Below are 12,088 nucleotides of genomic sequence, written 5' to 3' on the forward strand. Positions count from 1 at the left end.
GGTAAAGTTTGGCCATCCCAGGATGGCCAAGTGAGGCACTTGGCCATGTTGTAACTGGGTAAGTTTCAGTATCTTAATATGTATCAGAGTATGTCCGCTGGTCACCTTTTAATACCTGAATCCTTCCTGTCTCCAGAGAACCCCCCCCCCCCCCTCTCTCTCTCTCTCTCTCTCTCTCTCTCTCTCTCTCTCTCTCTCTCTCTCTCTTACTTATATATTTATTTATATAATATATATACAGTATATATATATATATATATATATATATATATATATATATATATATATATATATATATATATATATATATATATATATATATATATATATATATATATAAATATACATATATTTACTGGCTAAATGTTAGTGACTCCTAACACTCAGATTGCAGCTCACGCGGGCGTAATCCACCAAGAGGTCCACACTGCTACAAGGGGGGTGTGGAGGGCTAGAACCCAGGACATGTCGACCAGCTGATGTGGTCAGCTCCACTGCTGATGTACCCATGGCTTCCACTGGCCCATCCATCCAGTCTGGCTTGCTGAACAGAACTGCTACGCCCCGCTGGCTTGAGCCAATATCCCGCCATCACAGTCCACTTCCTCCTTTGCGTTCTGTTTGACAGAAAATTTAATATCCATCGTCCTACTTTACCTGTTATTCCTATTAACTTCATTTTGTGGGCTATCACACTGTGGTCGCATTTATCAAATGCCTTTGCAAAGTCCGTGTATACCACATCTGCATTCTGGTTTTCGTTTATTGCATCAGTGACTTTGTCATAGCGATCAAGTAGCTGCGAGTTTCCCGCTCTTAATCCATGTTGGTCTGGGTTGTGGAGGTCATTGGTCTCCATGAAACTGGTGACCTGGCTCCTGATCACTGTCAAATACTTTATTATGTGGGACGTTAGTGCAACGGGTCTGTAATTTTTAACCAATGCTTTGCGCCCTGCCTTGTGTAGAGGAGCTATTGTTGTTGTTTTTAGATTCAGCTACTCGGAACAAGAAGTTCCAAGTAGCACGGGCTATGGTGAGCCCGTAGTGGACTTACACACAGCCCCGCTCCTGTGCCAAGTGTGTGGGTGTGTGTGCACGCGCGTGCGGCTGCTGATTTAAGCGCATCTGGTATCTCCCCGTGTCCAAGCTCTTCCTCCACACTATACCGAGTGCCTGTGCTACTGGCACTTTGCATTTCTTTATAAATATTGAATTCCACGAGTCTGGACCCGGGGCTGAGACCCAGGAGCCGCCGACCCAATCAATTGAGGTTGCGTGTCCTTGGAGGGGGAGAGGGGTCAGTTGGTGTCCATGGAGGGGGGGAGTACCCATGGAGGGAAAAGGGGTTGGGAGGAGTCCATGGATGGGTAGGGGGGGTCAGATGGTGTCTATGGAGAAGGCTGGATGCTGTCTAAGGGGAGAGGAGTGAGGATGGTCTTTGGTCAGACAGATAACGCTGGCACTTGTTATATTAAAATAATAAAATATTTAATTCATCACCAGAAGTTAACGTGGTTGCGTGAAACGTTTGAGCTGATGCTTCATACTGTGCGTGTCATGTTCCACAGCCTCTTCCACTCTAATCTTTTCACCCGGTCGTTAGTATCAGTTGTGTGCTAGTTCACTGCACCTCTCCTGACACAGCCACCCATCTTCTCTTGCCTCCAGCATCTTCAACTCTCTACATGGTTGCGACCATCTCAAAGCCAGGGCCAGCATTCGCTCGTCATTTACCTAACCATAGTCTATAGTCTCCGTGGTGTAGTGGTAAGACACTCGCCTGGCGTTCCGCGAGCGCTTTGTCATGGGTTCGTATCCTGGCCGGGGAGGATTTACTGGGCGCAATTCCTTAACTGTAGCCTCTGTTTAACGCAACAGTAAAATGTATACTTGGATGAAAAAAAAAAGTTTCTTCGCGGCGGGGATCGTATTCCAGGGACTTGCCCGAAACGCTACGCGTACTAGTGGCTGTACAAGAATGTAACAACTCTTGTATATATCTCAAAAAAAAAAACACATTTTCATAAACCTGAACCTCTTTCCGGAATCATGGCGACTATCAGTAAACAGTTTAGGAACTCAGAAGGTCAATAATAACTTTGGGTGGTGAGGTTTTCAAACTTGTAAACTGTTTAATGTATATAAACCCACCTTGATTGTTGAAAGATGTACAGGTTTCGTAAGTAGATGCGTAAATGGTTGATGAAGGTGGTGGCCCCTTTGCCGGGAGCTGGAGGAATGACTGTGGCGGCGGGGTGCGGGACTGTGGCCGCCGCTCTGGCATTCCACACGCATATGGAATTTGCATAAATTACCTGGGACGCTCCCCACATAGTCTGCCACACCTGCATATATTTAGTTTTCCCTCTGTGTTATTACTTTCCGCTTTGGTGTTACCAGAACATAAGATGGGACACCCAGCGGTGCCGGGGTCTGTGTGTGTGTCTGTGTGTCTGTCTGTCTGTCTGTCTGCCTGTCTGCCTGTCTGCCTCACGATGTCGACGCCATCTGTTGAGCGCACCCTTCCCCATTGTCTGGTCCCCGATTGAATGGCTGTGATCTTACCGACACCTGTATAGTTTCCTTCTTATTATTCATCTTTAACTCCTCAGAAGTGAGCCCAACCACTTGAGGTGGACGGTAGAGCGACGGTCTCACTTCATGTAGGACGGCGTTCAATCCCCGACCGTCCAAGTGGTTGGGCACCATTACTTTCTCCCGTCTCATCCCAAATCCTTATCCTGACCCCTTCCCAGTGCTATATTGTCGTAATGGCTTGGCGCTTTCTCTTACATACAAGAGTTTTTACATTCTTGTAAAGCCACTATTACGCGTAGCGTTTCGGGCAAGATCCTTAACCCTAATTTCCCCGGAATACGACCCCGCCGAATCGTTTAACAACCAGGTACCCATTCACTGCTGGGTGAACAGAGGCTACAGTTAAGGATTGGCGCCCGGTCAATCCTCCCCGGCCAGGATTCGAACCCAAGGCAAGGCGCTTGCGAAACGCCAGGCGAGTGTCTTACCACTGCGCCACGGAGACTGCTTGAACATTCCCTTCCTCAGAAGTGATGTGGGTTGCACCTTAGTCGACAGGAACCAGTTCACCCGGGGGGTGGAGGGCCTCGATTTAAGCCTAATGTGTATGAATAACTCCAGCATTGAACAAAGCTAACCAAACACTTGGAGTAATGAAGCTTATCTTCGACTTCTAAGGAAAAGAAGGTAGTGATTCAGTTGTATAACTCTCTGGTGCGCCCTGGTGAGGATTACTGTATACCAAGCATGGAGACCACAACTTCAGGAGGACATTCCTGCTCTAGAGAAAGTGCAACACCGGGCAAAACAAATAATTCCAGAACCAAGTCAACTCGCGTACCTGGAACGGTTTAGGGCCACAGGGCTAACAACACTACAAACCAGGCATGACAGGGCGGATCTCATCGAAAGTTTTAAAATGCTAAACAATTTGGAAGATATTGATCCGGAAAATTTCTTCCAAATGGTCAGATGTAACACAAGGAGAAACGGTTTCAAGCTCAACAAGTCACCTGAGAACAGGAGATACTTTTTCATCCATAGGGCTATAAATCCATGGAACCACCTACCCGCCGAGGCCGTAAATGCCAAAACTCTCTTAAAGTACAACTGGAAAAGATAGAGGCAAATGGGGAAACCTTCGACAAGCCGCCAGCTTCCTGTCCTCGTCGAGGCCACTAGTGTTAGGTGCTTTCAGGTAAACTCAGGAATACACTCTGGCTTTGTTTCCCTGACACAATTAATTATAAAATTATAAATTTGTGTTCTGTATATAGAGTATGAATGTTTATACACTTGATAAGCCTTGCTTACAACACGCTATAGCGAGGGCAGAGTGCCACACACTACAGTGTACTAAAACACGGTGTCTTGCAGGTCTGGACGCCCTCCACGTGATGACCAGGCTCAGAGACCATGAACTTCGTGTCAACATCACCGACTGGAAAAACAACTCTGCTTGGGCCGAGTGGAAAGAGTTCAGGTGAGGGGTGCTGGCAGGCGGGTGAGGGGTGCTAGCAGGCGGGTGAGGGGTGCTGGCAGGCGGGTGAGGGGTGCTAGCAGGCGGGTGAGGGGTGCTAGCAGGCGGGTGAGGGGTGCTAGCAGGCGGGTGAGGGGGTGCTGGCAGGCGGGTGAGGGGGTGCTGGCAGGCGGGTGAGGGGGTGCTGGCAGGCGGGTGAGGGGTGCTGGCAGGTGGGTGAGGTGCTGGCAGGCGGGTGAGGGGTGCTGGCAGGCGGGTGAGGGGTGCTGGCAGGCGGGTGAGGGGTGCTAGCAGGCGGGTGAGGGGTGCTAGCAGGCGGGTGAGGGGGTGCTGGCAGGCGGGTGAGGGGGTGCTGGCAGGCGGGTGAGGGGGTGCTGGCAGGCGAGTGAGGGGTGCTGGCAGGCGGGTGAGGGGTGCTAGCAGGCGGGTGAGGGGGTGCTAGCAGGCGGGTGAGGGGGTGCTGGCAGGCGGGTCAGGGTGCTGGCAGGCGGGTCAGGGTGTTAGCAGGCAGGTGAGGGGGAGCAAATGGTTCGGAAGTGTTCAGAAGTAGTGGGGAAGGCAGTACTGACTGTCACTGACGACAATAACAGTAGGAGGCTGTGTAGCATAATGGTGGGAGGCTTCATTCGATCAATGTACCTGAACTACGAGGCCCTGTTAGGTCTGTGTACCATAATGGTAGGAGGCTCTATTACGTCCCTCTTCTCTTATATTTATTTAATCATATACTTTAAACATTGCTCTGGAGTACTTTACCATAATCTTTCATCTGCAAATTTCATGATGTGGTTTGTAACATTCTCATCTGTCATTGAAGTACATGACAAAAAAGGGTAGGGCCCAAAATAGACCCTTGTGATACCCCACTTATCACATTTCTCCATTTAGATTCGTTTCCATTTAGCACGACCCTTGGTTTTCTTTCCTACATCCATTGTTTTATCCACTCTAATATTTTACCATATATTCCATGGGCCTGTAATTGCCTTGCCAGTTTTTAATGTGATACCTTATCAAAAGCTTCAGTAAAATCCATGTACAGTACAGTATACTACATCCACCAGAAGGCCTTTGTCTAAGTAGCAGGTTACCCTTTCCCAAAATATGAGCAAGTTTGTAAGACAGGATCTGTTTTTAACAAATCCATGTGTCGATTGTATAAGATTGTTCACTGAAAGATAGTAAATGATTCCCTCCCTGAGGATTCTCTACGTGAGCTTGCAGATGTGTGGTGTCAAGCTGATCGGCTGGTAGTTTTCTGCTGAATTCTTTCTACCTTTTCTGAAAATATGGGTGACATTTGCATATTTCCAATCTAGGGGACTACCCCTGGGTCCAGAAATTTTGTGAAAAGTAGTTTCAGCAGTAAGCATAGATAAGATAAAATAAGATGTTTATTCAGGTAAAAGTACATGCATTCAAAATGAGTTACAAATATAATGTTGGATTAATAGATAGAGCTACTACATACTGTGCCTAAAGCCACTAATACACGCACATCGTTTTGGGCAATAGACCTTCTGCGAGTTCCTTTAAGACTTTGGACTGGATTCTACCTACACCTGGGACTTTAGTCTTTTAGTTTGTCAATGTTCTTTTTAATTATTTTGCATGTTATGGGTATATCCCTAAATTCGTTCTCCTCCCCTCCTTCAAACATTTGTGTGGATGATGGAAGGTCATCTAACCTTTCGAGAGTGAACACTGCTGTAAAATAATCATTTAGTGTTTTCTGCCCTTTTATCATCCTTTTATAGCTTGTTTATTCTCATCTATTAAGGTCCGAGTCCTTTGTTTTGGTTTTACCTCTTGTATAGGCATAGAACGATTTTGGATCTTTCTGTTTAGACTAAGTTTTCTTTAATAGTTTCTTTTGGCTGACCTGATTTTCTGAGTGGCCGAGTTTAGTGCCCTTTTGGATAACTCATAATTAATGATGTCCATGGTGGATTTTATACGTTCTTCAGAGGTTCCTCTTGGTTACCAGTGCTCGTTTTACAACCTGTCATCCATCTAGCTTTTCATCATCGCCTTTTCTTTTGCAAACAGAGTGGCAGACGGCTGTACTCTTTAAAGCATTAAACAATACAAAGAGTACTAGGAAGACAGGACACCACGAGCATAACTCATCCTGTAACTACACTTAGATAATTACACACACACACGCACACGCACGCACGCACGCTATAAATGGTCTATCAGAAGGACTACAGAACTATATGAGCAATGTTTGCTGATAATGCTAAGATACTAAGGAAAATAATAAACTTAGACGATTGTCATGCCCTTCAAGAATACCTGGACAAAATAAGTACTGTATATGGGGTAATGCCTGGCAAATGAAAATTAATACAGTATGAATGAATGCCATGTTATAGAATGTGGAAAAGGAGATATTTATGCCACATTAAACCTACAAATTATGAAAACACTTAAAGAACTCTGGTAAAGAAAAAGGTCTAGGGATAGTTCTGGATAAAAAAAAAACACCCGAGGCTCACTTAAAGAACATTGAATGAGGACCTTTCCCCTCCCTTACTCCTGCTCCTACTTTTCCCTCGGCCAGCTTATGTCCATCAGGTACCCCAGACATTTTACCTGCAAAGCTGGGCGAGGCTAACCCCAGGCGTTTGGCATCCAACCTTGTACAAACAGACAATCTCTCTCTGATGTATACGTTTGTATGTATTATTTGTAAGTGGTTTGTGCACGTCTTTTAATGAGCATTTTCCCTTACATGGCTGTGGACAGTGTGGCCGGGGAAAGCGAGAAGTACAAACTGAAGGTGGTGCGCTACACCAGCAACTCCCAGGCTGGAGATGCCCTAAAGTGGCACAACGGCATGAAGTTCTCCACCCCAGACCGTGACAACGATGTTCTCCTGGGTAAGTCATCCCTCCAATGGCTCGCTCTCATTCTTCCTTTACACACTAATCAGTTATTGTGTGCCATTTTTTTTTTAAATGTGACCTATGACCTCTCTCAACTACCACACACACATGTATATGATTATTTTATACTATTTTATAATGCTTAGTATGCTATATTAGTCTTGTTTTACAGGGAACTTGTTTAACTCCCCACACCATGACAACTCCCATTTTCTCCCGCTACTCCACTACTGAAATACTCGCGTAACTCTTTCCTTTCACCGCAGCTCTAAAGATACAATCTTTTATGCTGTATCTAAAGGAAGTGAGAAAGTGAAGATTAAGCTATGAGGGACATGAGGGGGAGGATGGGGGCTGCCTGTGTTCTGTTTAGGCTGTGAGGGACAACAGTGTAGGGTGGGGGCCACCCCTATGTTTTGTTTAGGCTGTGAGGGACAACAGTGTAGGGTGGGGGCCACCCCTATGTTTTGTTTAGGCTGTGAGGGACAACAGTGTAGGGTGGGGGCCACCCCTATGTTTTGTTTAGGCTGTGAGGGACAACAGTGTAGGGTGGGGGCCACCCCTATGTTTTGTTTAGGCTGTGAGGGACAACAGTGAAGGGTGGGGGCCACCCCTATGTTTTGTTTAGGCTGTGAGGGACAACAGTGAAGGGTGGGGGCCACCCCTGTGTTTTGTTTAGGCTGTGAGGAACAGTGAAGGGTCGGGGGCCACTCCTGTTTTGCTCAGACTACGAGTGTAAATTTACTGGGAGAATAGTAAATCACACTTTACTGTTTTATTGGTCAAAGTCTGGCAAAAGTGTTGGCTATTCTTCTGTTCTCTTTCGATTAAACCTATGTGTACGTCTTTCCCTTAGAAACTAGCATCTCCATGGTGGAGCTTCATTAGAATTTGTGTAATTTTCATTGCCTGCTTTTTATGCGCCAACTTTATTTTATTGTGGCACTCTCTCTGTGCCCGCATGGTTCTTTAGTCTTTTAACTCTTTTCAAACTATGCTGATCGAAATCTAGTTTTGTTTCTCATCTGTAGCAGATTTAAGACAGTTCAATTTTGTAAGGTGCCTAGCCATATTGGTATTACTTTGAATGAACTTGCACATGACCTTGCTAAATAGGACATTCGTGCCTGTGATTACTTGTTTGAATTTCTACTCGGCCGTTTATATTGCACACACAATTCATGAATGTTGGCAAGGTCGATAGTCTGGTATTACAGTGAACAAACTGCATAATCTTAAAATGTGATTTCTCACTATGGCCTTCCTCCTACCACTGTAAGACAATGGGGAAACACATCTTAGTAGGCAGTATAACAGCCACATGTGATTAACTCATGGAATAACATGCTGCTCCTTATTCTCCAAAATGCATTGTTTTGCATGTAGTCGTGTACTTTGTAGAATCTCTTAATTTTCATCATTGATGGATATTTGGAAAGCAAGACTTGGAGAGTCAATTACCCCTCAATAGAATCACTGGGATATCCAGTGCTTTTGACGTCACTCATATGGCTTTTTTTTGCTCTAGTATTGGCATACCAAGTAAGAGTTAGGAACTTTCAATTATCCTGTGACATAGATCATGATAAATGGTCTTCCTGACTTGGTGCCTTTTTTTGATAATTACTTTCATCACATACTGTTTGTATGTATTTTCTGCTATTTTTTGGTAGCCATGTGCAATGCTGCTTTCCCACTGTCCACCTGTGATTAAAACAGATTTTTTAATCACAATGCAATAAATAAAATTTTTGAATTTTACTTCAGTTTACAATTTAAGAACTATCAGATACTTAAATTCCTCATAAAAAAATTAATCCCATAATCCCAAATCTTCGACTTAAGTCATCCAGACTCATTTAGGCCTTTTTATTTTTTTAATTTGTCAAAGGACTTGATAACTATTTAATTGGAGTAGTAATGTGTAGATACAACAGTAACATTGTATTAAGTAAATAAAAAATACACCTATAAAGGCTTTAATCTCAAAGTTCTCCGACGGCAAGCATTTTAAAATCGAAGTCGCCAAATAATTATAGATTATAATGGTCTGCTGTATTAATATTCTTCACTTGGTGCTGAAAATTAAATGTTATCATATTAGACATGTTGAAGTGAATAGTATTGATTCAGCAAACGATTGAATTTCAAATCTAAATGCTATCTGCTCTATATTTCAGGTGGCCACTGTGCCAAGAGGAATTCCGGTGGTTGGTGGTATCGGGGTTACCGTGGCTGTTACCAGGCCCATCCAACTGGTAGGTACCAGAAAAATCCTGGTGACCCACCCAAAACATCGGTAGAATCCCGTAACTTTGAACTAGGACCTGTGCTGGTGTGGCAAAATTGGCGTGGAGAGAGCTACTACCCGAAGACCCTCTTTATGATGTTCCGGCCGGCCCTGAACTAAAAGAAATCCCTTGTATGGGCAATGGTGCATTCACTCCCTGATCAGTCATTGCTGAGGTTCTTGGTCATGTGATTAAATTTTACTTCCAGAACAATATCTACATTTTGATTTACAGAAGGGTTACAGAGGAACAGAGCAGACCTGGGTTCTACCCTATATTACTGTTATTCAACAAGCATTAATATCAGTTGGTTTTAGGTAACCGATTTCTTGGATAATTTTGTGGAAATATTTTGGATCCATAAACAATCGTAGCCACCTAATGAGACAATAAAATACATAATTAAAAAATTTAACATGCATATTAGTTGATTCGTGGTGTGTACCCTTGTTATAACTTTATCAGCACAAAGGTTTTCAAATGTGAATGAGGCAGAGATGGGAGTGTAAGATACACAATAGTAATTATTTTTTCTTATGACACCAAAGATGGATATTTTTTCAGCATGTCCCTGTTCAAAGGCACTGGCATTTGACTGGATCAAAATATAAGCAAAATGGAGTACAGTATGTTGGGTTATATCTTGAATGTTCTTCCTATGATTTGAGACACAGCAGATCACTTAGTTAAGGCATTCTGCCTGATGTGCCAAATGTAAACTGGAATTTTTGTTCAGATGTCAAGCTATTCATAAAGATTGTGGTCTCTAAATCATCAAAAGCGAATATTAATGAAATGGGCATGACAGGTGGGAATAGAGATGAACAACAACTGCTATGAATATTCATGTCCTTCCTGAGGAGGTAATTCAATATGCAGAATCAAACAAGAATTTCTTAAAAATAAACATAATTAGCTAAAGAGAACACCCATTCTAAATAAGAACAATTCTCTTTACCATTAAGGCCCATTGTCATGTCTCTGTACTGCCGTGTATCTGTTGTGGTAGGGTTATTGTAGTCATTAGCATATGTAGGACCTTCTCAGTATTCTTGAACAAATCTCATTAGCCTCCATTTCAGATTATAGCAATCACATTTTTTTCAATAATATGACATTTACACAGTATCACATTCTCCATGATACCAGAGTTAAAAGACATTTAAGTTTCATCTTGATGTATTTTAATCTACATTTGCAATCTGCACTAAATGATAAATTTCTTGCGCTCAAATTCTTCCTTACATGGGGTCAGTCCTATCATAAAAATGTTTCTATCTAGCCCTGATATTGGTTCGTGTAGCTTGAAAACTTTTAAAAGCTAATGGTTATGTTATTGGTTAGTCAACATTTCAGACTAGATTTCACCAGCAAGTGAAGTTCTTTCATAACCAATGTTTACTTCATGTTCACTGCAGTGGTACTGTGCAAAGTTTCTTCTTCTGCATTCATCATATTAGGAGTATGAAGAGATTGAGGTCATCAGCTCCTGGTTGAGCAGATGAGTTCTGGTAAAATCTGTCACAATTATAGCTCACTATTGTGGTACATTAGCAAACTTTTGTAACTTTCCCGAAAGTATGACTAATTGAGGGAATGTGTACTAAAGGCAAGGGTAGCACTCCTCTCATTCATTGTTTCATCTCAAAACTATTTTTTCACCAGGAGGAAATCTGACGGTCAAGTCCTCAAAAATCTCATAATGAATCACTTTTAAACACAGTCCATGGAATAACTTTATAAACAGAAGCACTTGTTATCTAACTGGTCTTCATCTCTGATTTGTAAATGTTGTGTCACTGTCTACCCGAGTGTCTCCTACATGTAATCATGTTATGGACAGCAAAATCCTAGCCAGAATTAATTATAATGTAAAAGTACAAGGTAATCAGCAGCATTGACTGCTCTAAAACACTGAGATTACTAGGAGGATGAGATTGTATGTAGGAATATTTATCAAAATATTAATTTCTTTATCTCAAAACTGTTAACTTTGATCAAAGATTCAGTTAGTACATGCATGACATATTAGGAAATACATAATACAGTAATCCTACAGGTAGTTAATTTAGTCTTTATTCTTGTGTCTACCTTCTTCTTATTAGAGTACTGCCAAAGATGCAGTTCATTTTAGTAGTTGAGTTTTAAACGAATGTAGATAATTTAGCTGTGGACACTGACTCTGTCATCCTGTGTGTGTGTGGGAATTTTGTTCTATTGCCAGTAGTCTCAAACTACTATTCTATAAATTACATCATGTATTTTTTGTCCTATTTGATAATGGCATGAATTATAAAAAACATTTAGTCTTTGTCCACATCAAACTATCAATTTATTGTCAATAATGGGTTACTTGGGGACACAACGTACTTGGTTCTACTAAAAAATTATTATATCCAAGTATATTTTAGTCTAAAGTTAAATACAGTACCATATTTATCAAACTTGGGTGGACATAACCCATTATTAGCAACTGTCACATTATATTTACAGTTACTGTAGTTATTAAATTCACTACAGTGTATAGCGATTGTTACATCTTTTGTCTTAAGAATCCTTTGCACATAGAACTCTTAGTAATATTTAATTAATAATAATAATAATTAATAATGCATTGTATTTTCATAGATATGGAACAGTATTGTCTCTTTGAAAACATCAAAAAACACTGACAATTTGGATCAAATAACTGTACAATGCATCCATGATGGAGCAAATAACAGAAGCCAAACATGTGTGCCAAAAATTAATTCTAACTGTATGACTTACTGTAGGCCTTAAATTGTAGTCTGTCTTGTGAATAAACTTTATACTTAAAAAATATTCATTCTGTATAGATTTTTCAGTGTCTCCTGTAAAATAAAAATGTTACTGGCGTTCCACGAG

At 42.1% G+C, this 12,088-nt stretch overlaps 1 protein-coding gene across 1 annotated transcript in view; it reads left to right on the plus strand.

The window, feature by feature from the left end:
- Positions 1-12,025, plus strand: part of LOC123767125 (ficolin-2) — a 285,815-nt gene extending 273,790 nt beyond the window's left edge. Inside the window, exons 3-5 of the mRNA XM_069304859.1 lie at positions 3,918-4,023; positions 6,772-6,905; positions 9,092-12,025. Of these exons, the coding sequence (XP_069160960.1) occupies positions 3,918-4,023; positions 6,772-6,905; positions 9,092-9,321 (470 nt within the window). The 3' untranslated portion in view covers positions 9,322-12,025. The remainder of the gene's footprint in view (positions 1-3,917; positions 4,024-6,771; positions 6,906-9,091) is intronic.
- The last annotated feature ends 63 nt before the right edge of the window (positions 12,026-12,088 follow it).

This window comes from Procambarus clarkii, chromosome 53 (genome assembly GCF_040958095.1).
Source record: "Procambarus clarkii isolate CNS0578487 chromosome 53, FALCON_Pclarkii_2.0, whole genome shotgun sequence".
Taxonomy (NCBI): domain Eukaryota; kingdom Metazoa; phylum Arthropoda; class Malacostraca; order Decapoda; family Cambaridae; genus Procambarus; species Procambarus clarkii.